The sequence below is a fragment of the Diorhabda carinulata genome, chromosome Y (genome assembly GCF_026250575.1).
Source record: "Diorhabda carinulata isolate Delta chromosome Y, icDioCari1.1, whole genome shotgun sequence".
Taxonomy (NCBI): domain Eukaryota; kingdom Metazoa; phylum Arthropoda; class Insecta; order Coleoptera; family Chrysomelidae; genus Diorhabda; species Diorhabda carinulata.
Window position 1 is genome coordinate 10,429,488 of NC_079473.1, and position 22,258 is coordinate 10,451,745.

Sequence of the window (22,258 nt, forward strand, 5' to 3'; positions counted from 1 at the left end):
TTTACCATTCGACACATGTTTCTTTTTTTAACGATACATATTGGAAGAGGACAGAGTATTGCCAACATCTTAAAGTAGCCACTTTGTATAAATGTGAATTATGTTAATCATACAATTATCACTGCTTGTTTTTACAAAATATTTAGCATACCCTAATTATAAAATCACATTTTTCAACGCCAATGTGTGAATATCGAGTTGCTTCTGGGAAACGGTAATAAACTACTGTGGATAGGTATATCATATTTGACTTTGAAAAAAGTTCAAAGAAGAACGAAAAGTAATACCTGGAATCTGTAGGCTGAATTCAATATATGAAAAGATTTTTGAATTATACTTTGATTATAGAAATTTGAAGTAGAAATATATCGAATGGAGCACATTGACATTGTGCTTTTTGCATATTTAATCATTTCATCGATGTTATAAAATCCTCCTCAGTGGAAATATCAGAAATTCAGATTAAATATATCATCGAGATATTCTTTCGATTTCTTAGTATCCAAGTAAAATTCAAAAACGTTTTAGAGTAAAATACATGATCATCAGTATGCATACAGGTGTTGTAATAAAATTCCGAAAGTGTTTTTAGGGTTTCCTCGAGGTCTACACACGGTGCATTCCACTAAGCGTTCACTCGTCCAATACAAGAGTTTGTTTAGAAATTTGATGTGGTGGACTGTTATTCCTTATCTCCCATACAGTTCGGATTTAGCCTACAGTGATTTTCACCTCTTCTTAAATTAAAAGAACACTTAGGTGGCAACCGCTTCAAACTAATCAAGGATTAAGGCTAAGTAGAGTTCGCACGGTTCGTCAACGGATTGGCGGAAGACTGCTTCGACTTAGAAATACAAGAGCATCGTCTTCAGGAGTGTGTTGAAAAAAAAATGAAGAATGTGTTGAGAAAGAGAAAAAAGTTTGAACTTTTCAGAGATATATAAATAAAGGCGAATATAGTATATTAGTAAATTATTAACCAAAGCTGGCGATTGGGCAATCATACGTAATAAAATTCTTTGTTGCCTGTTAATAAGAACAATAAAGGAATAATGAAAATTTTATTAGCGAGATCCTGTAGGGAATGGGAAAAGTCTATAATTGATTGGTACAGGAATCAAAAAGATTTGGCTTTAAGAAAAATGGCGAAAATAATAAATATATGGAAGTGCAACGGCAATTGACGATTGAGTTCTTCGACTATCTAGAGATTTGTTCTTGATAGTTGCACTGGCAGTTATATACTCATGAACTGGCCTGCACTGGTCCAGCTCCAGTGCAGCTACCAAGAACAAACCTTATACACTCACGAACAGGCCTTCACTGCTTCAGTTCCAGTGCTGCTACCAAGAACAAACTTTAGGTGTGCTTATAACGAATACGGATGATGGGACTAAATCGATAGAAAATCGAGTAGCAAAATAATGGGGTTCTCAAATAATATTTTTAAAGCAAAAACAGCAACCTCCAAAGAAACAAAGTTTGCCGAGTGCTGAAAAAATAGAAGTATTTGTTAAGATAAGTAAGGAAAGTTGTCCGGAAAATAGTGGAAAGTTTGAAAATGAAAGAGCCAGGTAGTTGGAGCATGTGTGCAGAAAGGAAGCAAATAGCATTGTGCAAATGAAGGACGGTATTAGAATAAGAAGGATATGACGGATATGATTGGTAACATTGGTTTTAAATAGAGTGGAAATAACTGAAGAGAAAGAACAGACGACTGCAAAGGATATTTATATATTTGAAATTGATTATATTGGAATGAAGGATTGTAAAACAAATCGAAAATTTGATAGATTGATACATTTTATTATCGATTGAAAATATATAAAGCTTGATAATGAAGAAAAAAAATCCTCGGATCATTCTTCTGGGGTTAACTAATATGATATAGATATGCTGGCGGATTGTCCTTTTAAGCCGGTGGCATCATTGATGATCATAATTCCAGCAATATGATAATAATCTAATTCAAAAACGTTATTCACATTCGCTGAATCCACATTAGATCAACAGGATATTGTATGACAATCTGCAAATAAAAATTCAAACATATCTAATGCATTACATCCCCATATTGTCAATTTTTTCAAATAAGCTCCTTTGAAATCTATCGGAATTGTTTCGGAAGATGCCTCTCCTAAATTTATCGAATCACCATTTTCGTAGTGGATAACCATCCCTTGAAATTTCGGAATAATTCTAGATGATCTGAAAATAGCTACTGTGATTCCTATCATTTTATTTCTTCTACCGTTGATTAATTTCGGTTGCAATGGACTACCTACTTCAATAGGTATCATCTCTCTAGCTAAAAGCGGCGTTGGCCGAGAAAAGTGTGTGGAGTACGATATTGCATTGTTGGGTTTTTTCGTAGTAAATGGATCTTTTAAAATTGATCGCCAATAATTAATATATTCAAAAGCGTTAAGCGCGCAATACTAACGTACAACTGCCATAGAATTGAACACAGCATCAGGAAAACAGGTCTCATATTCTAAATAGTATTGGTCAACAAAAACAAAAAACATCTTTAACATGTTAATATCGTCATTAGTTAATTCCAATTTCGCTTGATTAACTATTCCAAATTAATAAAATAGTATCTTCATGTTAACTACGGCCGAATACATAGTTAAGAGAAAGTAATTGATATTTGCATAATCAGAATCTTCTTTTTTAAACGTGAATTTCTTCACAAATCCAATTAAAGTTTGTGCGATTGTAAAATAATGTTCTCCCGTGTTGGGTAAATTGAGCTCCAGCTCATGAGCAACGTCTGAATCTGAGTTTTTAGCGACCTTAAAAATAAGGTTAGTATGATTAAAAAGTTTTAATTAACAAGTGTTACTCTCAACCTAACATAAAAAGAAAGGTCTGACATCTCCCTTTACGTTTCACAAAATATCTGTCCCCTAAATTAATACTGTTCAGACTGCTTGTATCTATAAAACGTCAACAACAATATTCATATTTATCAAATCGAAATTATTGTCAATTCTTTAGAAATAATCGTTACGACTAATATTTTAAAGGTCCGCCTTTTATGAATTGAAAATTAAAAACAAATTTAACTTTATCAATTGTTTGTATTACATGTATGATATCCGAGCGCTTTTAAATAAAACTAAATTGATCTTATTACACCACGTGTATTTATTCAACATGCTCACAAAACTGCCAGGTTATGCTCCTCATCTCTTATTATACACTTGCCTCAACCTCTCAAGCCTGTTGAGCCAATTTATTGTAACATGAATTGCTAATTGTCTCGGCTGGAGTAACACTTTATTATTAATTTTTTTATTTCTATCTAAAGTGAAGAGAGCGAAATGCACTTCCCAACAAGTTTTACACACTATTTTTCCTACGACCACGTAAAAATTCTTAAAAAACGTATTTTTTAAATAAGAAAGTCAATTAAATAATATCACACATATGTTGAAAAGTATATACACACGTGTGCTGAAAAGTTGAAAAATTCTAAAAAACGAAAAGAATGATTATGAAATATTTTATAACTAAAGAACAGAAAAAGGACAAATAGAACAATGAATTTTTTGTAACTATATTAGATACCTAACAAGAAATAAATAATTATTGATGATTTTGTTTTCATTTTTTTTGAGACGTTATAAAATTTAAATGTAAAGTTGTTATTATAACAATTACTAAATTGCAGTGGATTTTGTAATGTTGCATTATTGCTGGTATCCCTAACATGTGTTCATTGCCTCTTGTTGCTGTAAACAAACTTGCATTGTTTTTGGGTTATGCAGTGTCAGTATGTTGTTAAGCATTTTGTTAAACACTATGTTCAATGTTTCTATTTGCAGCTTCTTTGTTGAATGTGCTACTTGTTACCAATAGCATTCATTATTTTATTAACAGTCATCAATCTATTAGATTGCAGAGTTATCTATGTATGTATATAATTTTTAAAATCTTAACTTACTTGTAAAAACAAAAAATGTTTTCCTTTATTATGGAGAATATATATTCATTCAACTACTTTATACATTATCCGGTAATAGTAATAACACTTAATTTTAACGCTTAATTATCTTGCAGAGACTAGTATGTATTTGAACACAAATTACAACACACTTTCCATTTTCATTGTAAACACTAGTATAACCTTAAAAAATCATATTGTCTATTTCTTCACTCTTCTTAAATTTTGCCTTTTGCTTTTCGGCACCCAGCCAGATTCATTTTGTATCGCGTATTCCCTCTATCGTTCGAGACCATATATAACTTAAGAGAAAGAAGCATTTGAATACATGTATGTTTTATTTTTTAGTACATGTGTGAAATAAGCTACTCCCTCAGGTAAAAATGGGTATGCAATCTATCATTTTCATAAGTGGTCGTAGGAAAATATATTTTACTATATTGTATATATACTATCACCATTTTTTCTATAATTTCGGAGAAAGCATGCTCATTGACTAGCAATATTTGTTAGTACTATTGATTAAGTATTATTACTTCATGAAATTAAAAATAAAAAAAAAAGACAAGACTTAAAACTGAATTTGAATGATTAACCTAATAAAACTATGAGTTATTGAAAAAAATGATCATATTGTATAAATTATTTTGATTTTGATTTATATATATATATATATATATATATATATATATATATATATATATATATATATATATATATATATATATATATAAATCTGCGCAAATTAATCATATTAATGAGAGAATACGTTTCTTCCATATGAATATCTGTGATATTCTGCACATCCTCATAAATCCATCGATTTTACGATTATTGCCATAAACAATTTCACGTACTTGCTTACATGAAAACTTTTCTCTAATTTGCTACCTTTCGCAATGATCTTTTTACGAAAATTTCGTATCAAAATCAAGAGGTTGAAATTAGAATTATAATAATAAGTTGTATTATGATTTTCAATTTCATAGATATAACACTCCAAATCAACGGTTCTATTTTACACGAAAATTTAATAAAACATCTATGAGATAATGGAAGACTACAAAAAGAGCGAGAAAGCAATAGCATTCGCAAAACACTTACAAAATGTTTCTCAAACAAAATATGCTTTAACAGATGAATATGGAATCAATATATAACTTTTCCTTACTAAATGGAACTTCCACTTCAACAATAACAACAAAATGAGTCCAAGCCGCCATAAATCTCCTAGTAATAAAAAAGTCCCCGGACCATAGTTTAATTACTATCAAACTTCTTCAACAACGACCTTAAAAATCCATTAAAATGGTAACATAAATTTATAAGGCAATATTCAGAATTGGTTATTCTCCAATTCAGTGTAAGTGGAAACCTGTCGCAGACAATGAAGCCAATGAAATTACAGTCTTGAGATACTTCGGAGCGTATCTTGAAAATTCATTAACCGATGCGGAGAGAATTTGTGAAATCAGAGATAAGTATTCACAGTATTCTTAAAAAAAACAAGAAATATTAGATTATTTACACTGAATCTGAATTGGAATCAGCTATTGTATGAGCACGACGAAGCCGCACCACACGGTAGTGCGCTTGTAAATAACTTTTTACAGAATCATTTTGAGGACCGATGGATAGTACACGATGGACCGCATTAATGGCCTCCTCGTTCTCCGGATATCACCCCATTAGATTTTTTCTTTGGGGTCGTATAAAAGATATCGTGTATGCTTCGCCGCTAACTACAAAAGAAGGCTGTCACGAAAAAGTTCGGAATGCATTTTGCATTTCGGGTTTTTAAGAGGAATCCATAAATGTTTGGAAGTTGAGGGCAACCATTCCGAACATTTACTTAAGTTTAATTTTTAGTTTTATTCTTCTCTTTTTAGTGTAATGGTTTTAAATATTTTAATTTTTGTAACGTTAACTTTTGTTTTTCGTTGTTCGTCATCGGCAGATGATATTTAAAAACCATGAAAATTTCAGTTATTTGAAAACGGGACACTTTGGCAACGCTCACGAGTCAAGCTGTTTTCATTGCTTGTTTGTTGATATGTTAGCTTTTATATTGCTCGCTCCAGAGAACCAGCAATTAAAAACCATGCAAACTACATTTTTTTCAAATTTCCACAAAAACCGTTAATTTGACATATACGAATTTAATAACGAAGTCCCCTTAATTTAAAGCGAAGAATCCAATGGTACAGAAAAAATGAGGGTTGACATTTGAAAAAAGTTTTCGAAATTTTTAGATACCGATTTTAAAAGCTGTAAGTATTTGTTCAAATACCAAAATTATTAGATCTGACTCACTTAAACTATGTATGTCCAAAAATTTCGAAAATGTGAAATAATTAAAAAATGGTGGACTTTAGGCATACTATGCCTCATATAAATTATATTGAAATTTCGCATAGATTCCAAAAATTAAATAGAAACCATTCCTCTTAAAATAACGAAGTTGGACTTCACTTCCGGTATAACCGAAGTTCCAGATAACTTAAATTATTTTAGCTGAAACGAGCATTTCGGAATACTCATACAAGCAAAAAGGGAATCAAAATAGATCCAACAGTTCCATATTCACCACAGTTAAATGGAACATCTGAAAGCCTAAATCGAACTTTGCTAGAATAAGCGAGATCAGTTATATTTGATGCTAAAATGGATAAAATGTTTTGAGGAGAAGTAACAAGAGTAGCAGCATATCTTTTTTATATATTTTATCAGCATATTCTACAAGAACATTCCAAAATAAAACCCCGTATGAAATGTAGACAAATAAAAAAAAAAGATTTACTAATTCTACAAATATTTGGGAGCGATACTCATCCAAAAATATTAGGATATCTTAAGAAATTGAATGAAAGAAGTGAAACGTTTAAAATGGGGAGTTACTTTAAAACGGATACAGACTATGGGATGAAAAATACATATACAAAGAGATGTTATGTTTAGGGAACTAGAAAATGACTATAAAAAATTATAGGTACTCATAAAAGAAAATTATTAAAATTACAATAAAGAATCCATGATTGATGACCTAGAAATTGAGAAAGAAATAAAAGTTCATGAAAGGGAAATTTTAAAAGAAGATGCCACTTCTACACAAAATCTTGTGCAGAGTTTTAATGAATCGGAAAAGGAGAACAATAATATGGCCAGGAAACTGAAATAGGCAACAGCCAAGAAGAAAATGAAAATGAGTATATTTATGAGTTATCAATTAATGACAGCGAAGCAGAGATGTTAGATTTGGGACAAGGAAGCTCATAACGCTGAAACAGAAAAAGAAGATCAATAAAGGTACCGAAAAGGTATAAAGATTATAAATTACTTACCTATGAAGTGGCCCTAAAAAGTGATGAAAAATGAAGTGATGAATCATTACAGAAAAATAATGCATAGGATATAGTTGAACTGAAAGAGGCACAGAATAAAAAGATCTTAACCAACAGATAGGTGTTTGGAAAAGAGAAAAAGATGACGGAACTTATAAAGCAAGATTAGTAGTGCGGAGATGTCGACAAGAAAAAGGTATAGATATTCAAGAGATATTTATTGCAGATATTTTACATGGATATTTAAATGAAGAAGTATTCATGGAGATTCCTCAAGAATATGAAAAGAAAAGCAATCAAATATGAAGAATGAGAAAGTCATTATATGGATTTAAGCAAGCACCACTTATATGGAATATAAGTATATGGAAATATGGATTGCACTCAATAAGTAACAAGAAGCAAGGATTTTATCAAGCTCTAGATCAAGAAAATTATATAGAAGAAATACTTGAGAGATTCTATATGAATGATACAAAACCCACGGAAGGTCCCATGGTATATGATGAAAATTTGGATAATAGGAAAACGGGGAAAATAAGTTTTCCATACACAGAAACTGTCAACAGTCTATTATACATATCGAGTAAAACTGGATACAGTTTATTCAGTTGGATTTTGTAGTAGGAAAATAGAAAATCCAACAAAAAATCTGTTGATTAAACGCATTAAACATATAGATGTGTGAAGATTCTATATTACAGAAGCACGTTTTTCAGTTAAGAAGTAATACCATATTTCAATTTTCCATTTATTAGTTAATAGATTTACTCATTAAAATTAGTTCCTGTATACTATTGGTTTCAAGATTCCAGAAATATAACAATCAAACAAAATCTCAACATAGGAGCTAATACCCAAGTTACCAATTTAGAAGGGTAGGTAAAATATATTCAACTGGCTTCCGCGTATTTGTCATCACCATACAGAACCATGGAGTATTTTAGCTTCCTCACTGATGCTGCCCGGAACAAGTGGAGCATACCACGATAAAAACTGGCGCCTCCGGCAATCTGATACCTGAGCAAAGCTTTGGCGTTAAAGCGTTACGTAGCGACGCAAGAGCACGTGACAACTTTTTCCCAACATTTTTATAGTTAAATACCTACCATTATTATCAAATTCCATTAACGAACTTTCTTTCTGGCCCAGTTCGAATTCGTTTGAAACGAAAACAAATATTGACACTTCTACCATGGTTTTCAATTCTTCAAAATACTTCATCACTTCATTTTTTGTCTTTAATAAATAAATAAAGCACATTCTACTATACTCATCCTCTAATTATAAAAAATATCGTGATCCACCTATGGATGTAACCTCCATGGGTCCACAAATGTCTCAATGCACTACCTCCAATAACTTGTTGGCCCTTGTACCAATATGATGGCAAAATGATGGTCAACTTTATTTCCCTTCACAACAGACAATGCAGTTTCCTTTTTCTCTCTTGCCTTCACAAATTAGTCCATCAGCTATGCCGCAATTCATTTTCTATAAATCTGCAAAATTGATATGCCCTTTTCTAACACAAACAGCATTTTTTATAACAATATCATGCAGTTGTTCACCAATTGTTTTTTGAATATTTACATTTGCAATATATGTCACTGGTACTTTGTTATTGTTTGCCACAATTATTTCTCCCATCGCATTTTCAAGCCTTGTATTATGTGCCCTTGTCCCTTAATCGACACACCTGTCTTCTTTACTAATCTGTACATCGAATGCACTGCCGGTCTTGACTTCTGAGCCCTTGTCCAAAAGAATCGTCTTAATGGCGTTGGTGGTTATGGAGATTCTATAATGCAAGCAAAAGAGATCCAATACACTCCTCATTTATCTGAATGCCTCTTCCTTTTATCCTTTGAGCTGTTGATTGAACAAGTTGATTCACATAACAAACCATTGAGTCACAGTTTTCCAAGCCCAATGATATTAGACTTCGTAACAAACTTATGCGTCTCGTGAATCCAGAATCATCGAACAACTTTTTGAGTTTGTCCCACAGGTCTTTGGCTGTTTTAATATCCCGATTGTGTATATATAACTTCAACTGGGAGAATCAACCTGAAAAAACCGGGAGAAAGACGGTTACTTGAGTTTCATCTCTCTTACGACAGAATAGAGTGCAAGAAATGCACGTTCATTATTTCCTCTACCTTCGGTTGAACTAGCAATAGCTTCTAGAAGAGCGGGAGTGTTTCATGAAGGTCAACACGGTTTCGTGCATTTCTATGCACCTTGTTTTACACAGTCTCTTTAAACTATGTTTACCTGGCTTTAGCTCATGAAAAATTCAGACTCTTTTTCTGTACTTAAAATTTTGTCAGTGATAACTTCCTGACACTATTCGATTTACTTCAGCGCCAATTCTGAAGTAAAGTTATACTCTGATATTTCGTTGGCCGAAACAACTCCCAGTTGCATCTATAAATTCACCGTCTTTGTGATACAATTTGGACTCCACATAAAACCGCCGTTTTAATAATTGGAATAAGATTAATTGAGGTGCAATACCTATAGATATTCAGCTTGAGTGTACGAGATCATCATCATCTAGCAGCCATCTTCCATCCACTGCTGGATATAGGCCTCCTCTAGTTTAAACCATCTATCTCTATCTTGAGCTGTATGTATCCAATTTCCTACAATTTTCTTTACATCGTCACTCCATCTTGTTGGCGGCCTGCCTCTACTTCTCTTATCCATTCTTGGCCTCCACTCCAATATTCTTTTCGTCCATATATTATCTGTCATTCGGGCTACATGGCCTGCCCATTTCCATTTCTTTTGGGCTATAATTTCAATAATGTCCTTAACGTTTGTTCTTCTTCTTATGTTCTCATTTGTAATTCTATCCCTTCTCGTAATTCCCAACATTGCCCTTTCCATTGCCCGTTGCTCCACTCTCATCTTTCTTGCAGTTTGTCTCGTGAGGGTAAGCGTCTCTGCCCCATAGGACATCACAGGTATAACACACTGCTCATATACTTTTCTCTTTAGGCTTATTGGTAAGTCTGATTTCAAGGTACTACTCAACTTGCCAAAAGCTATCCATCCTAACTGTATTCGACGTTTTATCTCACACGTTTGGTTATCTCTTCCTATCCTCACTTCATGGCCTAGATATTTATAGACATATACTTGCGCTATCTCACCTCCATTGATAATTATGTTATCATTTGTTACCAGATTTGTCATAAATTTGGTTTTGTCTAGATTTATTTCTAGGCCAACATTCATTGTGGTTCTTTTCAAATCCGTGGCCATCTGCCGAGCGTCTTGCATATTGTCGGTGATTATGACGATATCGTCTGCGAAACGCAGGTGGTTTAGATACTCACCGTCGATATTTATACCTTTCTCTTCCCAGTTTAATTTTTTGAAAGAGTATTCCAACACACATGTGAAGAGCTTAGGAGAGATAGTGTCTCCTTGTCTAATCCCGCGTCCTACATGTATCTTATTTGTTGGTTCGTGGAGATTTACATTTAGAGTTGCGTTTTCATATATGTGTTTAAACAGCTTTGCGTATCTGTAGTCTATCCTACATTGTTGCAGGGCTGATAAAATTGCTGGAAGTTCAACTGTGTCAAACGCCTTTTTAAAATCGACAAATATCATTACGAGGGGCCTATTATATTCTATGGATTTTTCTATCAGTATCTTAATCGTTTGCAAATGGTCGTTTGTTCCATACCCTATTCTGAACCCCGCCTGTTCTCTGGGCTGATAAAAGTCTAACTTTCGTTCCAAGCGTTTCGTTACGATCTTAGTGAACCATTTATAAAGGTGAGAAAGCTAGCTTATAGGTCTATAGTTTTCAAGGTTCGTTATATCCCCTTTTTTGTGGATGAGAATTATCGTCGCATTTCTCCACTTTTCCGGGATTTCCCCCTTTTGTAGACATAGATTGAAGAGGGAGATTATTTCTTTTAAAAGTTTCTCACCCCCAACTTTGACAGCTTCTATCACCATTTGGTCTTCTCCTGCCGCTTTCTTGTTTTTCATTTCCGTTAGGGCATTTTTTGACTCTTCAATTGTTGTTTCGGGTATAAGTTCTGAACCTTGGTTTACGACCTTCATTTTATTTTCTGTAATATTTAATTCTTCTCTTCTGCTCCTATATAGTTCCTTGTAGAATTCTTCTACAATTTTTACCTATTCTCTCCTATTGTTTGTTTCTTTTTTGTTGTTATCCTTGAGTTTGATGATTTCCTTTTTCCCATCAGCTAGTCTCCTTCTAAGCACCTTCATACTTTTATTTTCTTCGATTACTTGTCTGGTTTTTTCTGTGTTATATTTCCTTAAATCTTTCCGTATTTCTTTTGAAATAGTCTTATTTAGTGTTCTTATTTCGCTTGTATCTTCCTTTTGTTGTTCTACTAGAAGTCTTCTTTGTCTAATTAGATCTTTTGTATTTTTGCTTATTTCTTCTTCTTTATCTCCATCTCTTTTACAGTATTTTTGTTGTGCTTTTAATATTGTTCCAGTGATTTCTTCATTTAATATGTTTATGTCTAGTGACTGGTTCGTGTTCAGGGATTCAGTTAAGAAAGTATTATACGCATCAATATCTTTTGGGGTCTCCCACTTTATTTGTTGTTTCTTTCTTATCATTTTTTGTCGTTCATTTCTGGCGTTTATTCTTACAGTTGCTCTTACAGCTCTATGATCACTCCCTATACCGAATTTATTTAGAACTGTAACATCTGTGACAAATCTTTTCCGCGTCGCGATAAAGAAGTCTATTTCATTTTTTGTTCTTCCATTTGGGTTTACCCAAGTCCATCGTCTATGCAATTTCTTTTGAAAGAAGCTGTTGTTTACATATAACTTTTGATTGTGCAGGAAATCTATCAATGTCTGTCCTCTCTCATTTCGACCATCTATTCCAAAGCTTCCAATTGCCACCTCCGACATATCTGTTTGTTTTCCAATTTTGGCGTTAAAGTCCCCCATAATATAGTATAGTAGCATCGATTCTCTTTAAGTGCTATTTCTATGTCACCATAGAAGATGTCAACTTCCTCATCTGTGTGGGCTGTCGTAGGAGCGTATACTTGAATAATTTTAATTTCATACCTTTTACTTATGGAAAGTGTTATATATGCCACTCTGTCTGATATAGTCTTTAGAGTGACTATTGATTTTTCAAGTCGTTTGTTTATTAAGAATCCTATATCACCGTCAGGGCTGTTGGGATTTTCATTTTGATAAAAGAGATGTCCGGACTTCAATTTAAGAAGTTGTTCTTCTTTTCTTCTTGTTTCACATAAACCGATTATATCCCAGCTTATGTCCTTAATCTCCTCTTCCATTTCTAGAAGTTTACTACTTGACGATAATGTTCTTACATTGTAGGTTACGATTTTAAAGATCTTAGTGTTTCTACTTGATTTGCTTGTCGGTTTTTTGTCCCCCCCAGAATCCATGGGACTGACTGAAGTTTCTTCAGCACAAGATTTTGGACGATCTATCCTACTTGCCTGGGGTCGTTCCGTAATTGTTTTAAAACTCGACATAACTTTGAGGGTTTTTTGGCAAATAAAACGCCACGCTTGCCATTGCGTGTTGGCGAGTGTGTATTTCAGCCGCTCCTAACATGGAGATACAGACGCTGTTTGAAGCCGCCCACTCTGGGTCAGACGCCTCACCGTTGTGGGTTTTCTTAGCTTCACTTTCATCTCTTCGAGACCTTACCGGCAAGGATGGCCCTACCAGTAGCTATGCTACCGCCGGCATCGCTCCCTGGATATTGAAAGTTACTGAGCCAAGGTGAAAACCCCCGAGAGAGGTGTACGAGATAATTTTTCTTAATTTCAAAACTCTCCCATTTTCTGAACAATTCTCGTGTTCATTGGCAAACAGAAACAACGTCTGAAGAGTTTTAGTTTGAAAATAACAAGATTTACAAAAATATAAGTTAACTTCACTTCATTCACAATCCAAAATTCCAATATAATAATATGGATGCCTTTGTGTACTATATTGAGAAAGCAATTTAAACAGATTTGTTCAAGAGAAATGTTTTAGAGTGTTTAGATATTTTTCAAGTAACATATTAGCCTTAGTTTTTTTCATTCCATAGGTGAGTATAAGTGGCGTAACGCAAACTTATTTGTTAATAAATCGATTAACTTTTTACAATATAAAATTGTAGATTTCGTACGTAGATGGAGCAAAGACATAACGAGCTGCATTGAAAATACAGCAAAAAGATTTACCGGAAGCAGTTTATATTTGTTGCTCTCATTTCAAAAGAGTCGATTTTCAATGGAAGAATATTTTTGAAAAAGAATGTGTAATTGATAAGAGAATTATCTCAATTATCTTATTTACAGAGAATATTGTTTTCAGGCAAAAAGTTATGTTAAATTTGGAGCTATTAAACCGGATATTTCTTGGCAGTGTTTAGACTCAACATCTGAAAGGTATTTATTGTCTCTTCGAAAAATGTTGTTATGCATACTTATTGCATATTTTGTAGTTTACATTAGTCTGAAAGAGTCTGAAAGTCCGCTTCATCCAAATTTTCAGAAATTGAATTATTTTACTCATCTGAAACTTTAACTTTTGAAAGTGAGAATAACTCTTTTAAATAAACAAGAAGAATGATCTTATAATGTCATTGGTATTGAGTTTCCAAAAAAAAACAGGAATTTGCAGGAAATCTCAGCAGTTCTGATTTCGATATACCGAAGAGGCCAAAAAAAATATGAGTAATCTGAAAAATACAGTGGCTCTCCAAAGAAAAAATATTAAGCGACTCTATCAACCTGATCAAAGACTAGAGTCTAAAGTAAATTCATCAAAATCTCTGGTATCTGTTCTAAGATATTTAATTATGAAAATGCCGAAAAAATTTTGTTGGTAAATAACAATTTTCTCATGAATAATAGATTTTCTATAAACAGGTTATCAATAAATTTATTTTATTAACTATTTTGCTTCATTTTAATCAAATACACTTATTTGGTGTTTGATGAACTTTTTTTAGGCTTCCATTCCAGGTAGCACTAATGAAATTTTGAAAAGAATGCTGGAAGCAAGAAGTAAAGGATTCTTCAGAGTTAAGGTCGTTTACTGTAACATTAAGTTACTATTCATTGCTGGAGCAAAGAAGCTTTAAGTGCTCTAAAACCAAAATCAAAAGAATTTTGTGACAGGGAAATTGTATGCAATTGGTTTTGGGATGAAATTGCAAAAATAAGACGAATTGAATGGAGAGGAAAAAAATTTACAGTATATGTCGACATTGGAACAAATGTGAGAACTGATGAATTAACAGAAGCAAGGGACCTTTTGGGTACTTTTTTTACAAAGACATTGTGGTAGCGAAAAAGCTAATCTAGTAAAAAAGTGCGATGAATTTATGCATGAAAGTGGGGTAAATGTTTTGTCAATGATATTTGATGGTGCGTTGGTCAATTGGCAAAAGGTTAAGTCTTTAACGGCAGATTTTTCAAATTTAAATTCTTTAAAAACATTTTTTAACTATCCCATCATCCAAGAAAAGCTTTTTATATTTCCCTATGCTTGTCATATGGTTAAATTAGTTCGTAATTATTGATTGAGCTACTTACAAAACTCTACACAATAGTGTCATTGCGTGAAGATATTTAGAGGAGTTTGTAAGGCTTCAAGATAATGAAGGACTTAGGCTAGGGACAAAAATTAAAACAAGACAAATTTTTTATGAAAAGGAAAAAATTAAAGTTAAATTGTCAACCCAAATTTTAAGTAAAACTACACCAGATGCCCTTCTTTATTTATCGAGAACCGATATTACTACATATTTCCATAATGCAGGTGCTACAGCTGAATTTGTTTTAATTTTTAATGATTTATTGGATATTTTCAACTCTTGTAATAGATTGGCAAAATACATATTTTAAAAACCACTTAGTCCAACAACAAAATATATTATTGAATCAATTTATTATTTTTAAAACTACTTCAATACACATATATCAAAATATTTAATTTTCTTTGAAACTAGCTATAATGGAATCATATGTTTCTATCAATTTTTTAAAACTCAATTTTTACCTTTTTCATTATAACTTCTATGTTCGAATAATGTCTTGTTTGCTTTCGACTGTGGGAAAACAATAACAAACTGTCGTTAAGTTTGCTTCATCGTTCAGTGTAATGTGTTTTATGATCCATCTTTTTTTATTCCAAAAATCTTCAAAAACCCTCAAAAATAGACAAGATAAATATGAAATTTCAGATGATAGGAAGTATATCGGCTCTGCAATAAAATAGGAATACATAGAGAAGTGCAATTTGATGAAGAATATATAGGTAAAATAATTAACCGGAGTTTGAAAGATTATGAAAATCAAGATTATGAAGAAAGCAGAAGTGAAAAACAAGATGAAAGTAATGTGAAGAAGAGTCATGATGAGGAAAATGATGGTGAAAATATGTGAGAACGCTGCTTATCGTTTGAAACGTAAATGATCATGATTTTTTTCTGAACTGAATACATAATTTCGAATTGTATAAGTATGAATAATTAGAAAATGGAGTCGAAAGATACCTCCAATAATAATCTTTAACCTGAATGGATACAAATATGGAATAAACATTTGATTGGATTGCACATTGACGAATTGAGATGTGTCAAAGAAACATAAAGAAAACGAATGGCAATAATGACAATTCCAGATCAGATAATACTTCGAATGGCGAATGAAGATGATAATAGAAAACATAAGGGGGAAAGCGATGAGGATAATTTGTGTGGTGTATTTACTACTACTACTACTTTTGTACAAAACAAAAAATATTACCGCGTATAATTTAATTTCAAATGGTTAGTTGATTGAATTGGTAACTCACTAAAGGCATCGAACAAAATATGTAATTTGTTCCGTTTGGTCGAAAGATACAAAAATTTACAGAGAGAGATGATTCATAAGATATCAACTGTTTTTGGTATTTGTAATAACTGCAAATCATCAATGGATTATTTCTTGAAGGAAAGACTATCATTACTCAGACTGAATTAGAACAACTTCCAATTCATTGGTAAGTTCAATAATTACTCATCTTGTACTGGATACTGTGATCAATTTAAAATTTTTGTATCTCTTAGATAAACCCCAACAAATAGGTATTGTGTGTTACATCATACATAAACATAGTGATGAAAACGTTATTTCCGAGTAGATAACCCCAAATATTTGAGAATCCCAAAGTGGAAGGCCATTGTCGCCCCTGATTTGAAATATTCGACTACTTGTGTTATTTTCTAGTTTATGCTCTTTAAAAAATAGCAAATTTTTCCATAATATTATGGGATTCGTATAGAACTGCTTTTGTTACTTGCCATTTTTCTGGATTAAAAAGTTTCTTATAATGAAAAATCACATTAATAGAAGTTAATTTAAAATTAGAAATTTCTCTATAAAGAAAATTGTTTCTTATTTGGTATAATAGTGTTCGTTTCTATTAATAATCTTCATGCAGGTGTTTTTGTAATCCATTTACTTAACTTTATCTGTCTTGATTAAACTTTTCAATGATTATGTAGGTAACTCCTAATTTCAATGTCCGGACAAAAATACGGACAAAAATTTTACAATTTTTCAAGTCGACCTGGTGAAAGTATCTAAAGCGACCAACATGTATTTTTAAATATAGTTATAGAATTGTTGATGTCATTGAATGAGAATATAAGGATAAGCTTTAAGGAAAATTTGTCAGGTTTTGATTTACAAAAGCTTTTAAAAACAGAACTGCATTACTCATAATAAATAACTTAATATTAATGAAGATTCAAGAGTCGAAAAGGTGAGAAAATTTGTTGATTCAAGTCCAAATTCAGAATCAAATAACAAGACTGAAGAGGAATCACAAAGTGAATGTAGTGGAAAAGCAAGTCCTTCATCAAGTGGATTTTAGGATAACTTTGCGAATGAAGGAAAAGGAGAAAATACCTATTTTAAATATAGTAATTTCTTAATTTGTCTGTAAGAAAATGTTGCATCTGGTGATCTGATAGAAAAAACCAATCGCAATCAAGCAGAATCAGAAAATGGAGATATACAGTTTTGGATAGGTTTAAAAGAGGAAGAATATACTTTTGAGGACATCATTAAAACAGTTACTGAAATTTTAAAATATAAGGATGCAGAAAAAAATAAAAAAGTAGCAGAATAAATAATAAATGGAATTCGTGATTCTAGAACTACTGAGAATATATACTGACAATACTCCATCTATTACCCAAGCAGCACAGTGTCGTTACTATGACGTCAATTATAGGCCATTGGCGACCAATGGGGACGTCTAAAAAGACGTCTAAAATGACGTGATTATGACGGGTTAATGTCACATCCTACAGACGTCAACTAATGACGTACCTAGTCCGGCTGGTGAGACGTCAAAATGACGTACTTACTTTTGACAAATGACGTATAAGTAGGATCAAAAATATAAAAAAATGCGTTCAAATTAATACCAGTTTATTACAAAATCTTAAAAAACTACATACTATTACACTTATAGAACATAAAAGTTGAAATAAGGAATTACTAATGATGCAATAATGAAAATGACAACCATTCCTGCTTGAAAGGAAAAACAATACATTTCGAAAAAACTTTGTGGCAGTGCAATAACTCGATATACTCTGATAAATTTTGGATAAATTCTTTTGAGTCGACAGGGTATTTGTAAAATGAACGGTAATCCTGAAACCTCCTACCTAATATAAAAACTGCTCCATTATTATCCACTACATTTTCTATTTTGAAAACCAGTCCTTCTAAGGTAAGACAAAAACAATTTGCTTCTGAATATGATGCAATAGAAAAAATAAAATCTTTATAATGAAGCTTTTTATACTGCTTGCAAGAGAAATTTGGCGTTGGTCCTAAGAAATGGGACAATTCACATTTACAGAAGTGTTCATCATCAGGTGAAGTAGAGTCATGTTTTTCGTACACTGTCATTTCAATTTCTTTTAAGCGTCTATTAATCTGTTGTAACGGTTTATTCGGAGACTGAACTAACGATTTTAAATGGTGGAGATAATGCAAGAGATGAGTAACTACTGTACGTCGAACGTACCTTGAAGCTGCCCAGTTTGACAATTTCGAATGCAAATCGCTAGGCGGCGGTTCATTAGAAAATAAATCGTTAGGGGGCACGTTACTGGAATAGGAAGTCAAATGGTTGTATAACGTCGCATCATTGAAGAGCAAATTTTCATTAGGCGAGTTTACATTAAAATCTAAATCTCTTGAGGAACAGGTGTCATTTTCACTTTCACACATTGAACCAGCAAAAAAAAACGGAATTTGATGATTCATTGGAATCATTATTAACTATTAAAGATGTATTATAACAATTCTGACTCACAGGTGCTAAATTTGCTTCTGCCACCCTTCTGTAGAGTTGTCTTTGACTAACAACACTTTTTTTCTTACGGGTTGCCATGCTGCTGCTTTTTCAATTTCTCTGGTGCATGTTTCAACCACACCTTGATGGTATCTTCTATTTCTTTCTGACTGACTAGAGGGGAGCTTTTTCTTACAGCACCTAAAAATGTTGTTTCAGATTAATAATAAGTATGCACCTACAAGTGAAAACACTTACCAATAATCACATCCTTTACGTTTAAGTTTTTAAAAGCCTTTTTCTCACCTCGTTTGCCACAAAAATTCCAATTAGTTGCAAGAGAATAAATGAACAAAAAATTTAAAATGCGGTTTGTATGTCCAGTAAAATCTCTCCCTCCAAAAGTCGATAGATATGCCGACTGGAATCACATAATTTAAATTGTAAAATACATATTAAGTGGTACAGAACACCCACCAAACCGCCAAACAACTTTTTGCTGCCGTCCGCCATTACGCGCACACGCGTTCACACCAGCAGTCCAGCACGCATGCGCCTGCACGTCTCGTATCGTATCGTGGCATTTCGATTAAAATCGCGCCAAAATTAAATCTTGGTCGACAGCCTCGACAGGAATCGATGCTAAAAATAATTGTTTCCTACTAATAAAATAGTTAAATAATTGTTAATTACAACATTCTCACTTCATCTTTAAATTCAAATTGCATTTCCACTTAAAACGTCAGTTTAGTATTTTCATTGCTAATTAATGAATTTATATTTATATCCAAATTTTAGGTAAACAACAATTTAAAATGTACAATTTTTTATAAAGCACGTATAGGGCTTAGTTTTTGTAATAAACTTTCGTTCTAATTTTTTTTATAGTTGATTAAAAAGCACTTAAAACGACCGAAAACAAACGTACGAAAGACGTCTCTAGACGACGTCAAAATGACATCTGAAATGTCACGTCATATGGACGTCGCTTATTGGTCTACGACGTCGCCGACTAATAATGTCCAATAATTGACGTCATTATAACGACACTGTGCTGCTTGGGTAGTACAACAACCAATAATTTCTTCAATTTCTTAGACCTTTTGATATATTAATTCATCTAAATATATTTGATTTTAGGTCTCTTCTGTCTTAAAATTAGTTTCTTTTGATAATTTAAAAATAAAGATGAATTTTGACGTTTGGATCTTTCTTTAGGCCTTCATCAAAATATGATACTGACAATTTGCTTATTTATATTGATTTATAGATGAAATCAACTTAGAACTTTGTGCTAATAAGAACAATTAATTTTTCCTTATTATATATATTATATATATATATATATTATATATATATATATATATATATATATATATATATATATATATATATATATGGCAAAAATCTCAGTATTTAGAAAATAGACTAAGAGGTCATCAATACGATAAAAAAATAGAACTGCATTAACGAATCATGAAATATGTAATCGGAGACATTAATCATTTTTGGGGTATGAACAATAAAACCATAGGTCTAGAGGTCAACGCCCCTGAAGTTGCTTGATTTTTACCTTTGCTTCAATGACTGAAAAAAATTGGTCGACACCTTTTATTTGTCCGGATTTGACTGTCGACTTAGTTTAAAGAATTAAAGAGCCTATGCTTATACAATTCATCTCTATGTATGTTTAATTATTTAATTATCTGTATATCTTTTGCAAATACATTAATAATTTTTTTTTAATTAATTCTGTAACTCTAACATCACTAAAAAAAATTGGTCGACACCTTTTATTTACTCACACCTAACTGTCGACTTAGTTTAAAAAATCAATGAACTCATACGTTCCATGTCTATGCATGTTCAATTATCTACATATCTTTTCTAAATACATTATTAACCAACTTCATATGCTGTGATACATGAGACTATGAATATCTCACAAAAAGTTGCAAGTCAATGTAATCAAGAGCTGATTATTGTTAGTTATGATCTTGCAATTGCTAAAATGACAATGCAAATACAAAATTGCGAAAAACCGAAATTCGATAATTTATTTATTAATTTAGGAGGCTTTCATATAAAAATGGCATTCTTTAGAGCTATTGGAACTTTTATTGAATCTAGTGGTATTACTGACATTTTAGTTGATGCACAAGTTTTGGCAGCCGGTTCCGTCAATGGTTTTCTATCTAGTAAACATTTTAACAGGTGCAAACGCATTCATCCACTGTTAAACATTGCGTTAATAATTGATAATTTAAACTCCAGTCGAGTGCACGCAACCTATTCAAATTTCTTCACCATTAGGAGAAATAATTAATAAATATATATTATATATTGAAGAAATATGTACCGGCAAGCACGGCAAAACAGCTCAATTTTATTGGCAATATATTGAAATGGTAAATCTGTATTTTAGATTTTCTAGAAGCATTCGAAGTAGTGATTTTGACTTATATATTGATTCGTTATATAGTATGGCTGACTGGTTTTTCGTATTTAATCAGCAAAATTATTGTCGATGGATTATTTTATACTATTGCAATCTTATTCAAGATAAAGAAAACAAATTCTCAATTATTCCATGATTTCTTGAAAGGAGCGTCGGTGTGAAAAGAACTAACACCAATCTTTCTAGATCGCCTGTTGATTTGACATTAGAGCAAACAATTAACGCGGACGATGCAAGTTTATTAACCGGTATCACACACTTCAGCACTTTAGTAGCAGCCAGACAGCGTTGGGCAACAAGCCACAGCATGCGTACGAATATAATATCGAAAATAATCGATGAAATTATCGTTTCTCAAAATGACGATACCCATCGTGAATTAGAGTATTGATGTTTAATATTGTTACTGGTCGTGCTGTATCAGATAACGTTGCTAATTATTTGTTACAAGCTCACAAAATTGGTGAAGACAAAAAAATACAATTCATTAACGAATGCAACACTAATCCTGATCGATTTGAATCTAGAATTGTTAGGTTTAAGATTGAATTTTGATTTTGCTATTCGTATTCTGTAAGTAATAATATAATTATTAAAATAGAGAAACGATTAGAATGTCTGCATGAAGAAGCTGACACTCGGATAATTTACCATATAAATAAGTGCGCTGATAACTCTAAAATAATGATAAAATCATCAGATAATTTTATTAGGAAATATTTTTAAATTACTGCGTTTTGAAATTGTGCTCTTAAGTTCAACATACAGTAAAGACGGTGATGAATGTATTAATTGTACCAAATTAGCGAACTTTTTAGGTGAAAAAATGTGCAACGCATTGCCCGGGTTTCACGCGTATACAGGTTGTGACTATACCTGTAGTTTCTTTAAAAAAGGTAAAGCCAGACCTTTCAATATTTTAATGAATAATGTAAAATATCAAGAAATGTTTGCTTTACTTAGTAATCTTGGTAAGATCGAATATAAGGAGATGAAGGAAACAATTCAAAAGTATACATGCGAAATTTATGGTATAAAAAAGTGCACGGATGTTAATTTATCACGATTAATCATTTTTTAAAATAATCATCAATATCGAGTAATGTGGAAACAGATAAATTTGAAGGGCACTCGACTGTGACAGGTGAG

General features: G+C 32.2%; 2 protein-coding genes across 2 annotated transcripts; both read right to left on the reverse strand.

The window, feature by feature from the left end:
• Positions 1 to 12,185: 12,185 nt before the first annotated feature.
• Positions 12,186 to 12,821, reverse strand: LOC130902920 (craniofacial development protein 2-like). The gene has a single exon (XM_057815208.1). The coding sequence runs from the start codon at positions 12,819 to 12,821 to the stop codon at positions 12,186 to 12,188; it is 636 nt and encodes a 211-aa protein (XP_057671191.1).
• A 4,936-nt stretch (positions 12,822 to 17,757) lies between these two features.
• LOC130902878 (uncharacterized) lies at positions 17,758 to 19,280 on the reverse strand. Its single transcript, XM_057815159.1, has 3 exons — positions 19,129 to 19,280; positions 18,910 to 19,072; positions 17,758 to 18,852 (listed from the first exon to the last, which is right to left on the reverse strand). Exons 1-3 carry the CDS (start codon positions 19,162 to 19,164, stop codon positions 18,737 to 18,739), a joined length of 315 nt encoding a protein of 104 aa, XP_057671142.1. The 5' UTR covers positions 19,165 to 19,280; the 3' UTR covers positions 17,758 to 18,736.
• Positions 19,281 to 22,258: the final 2,978 nt, after the last annotated feature.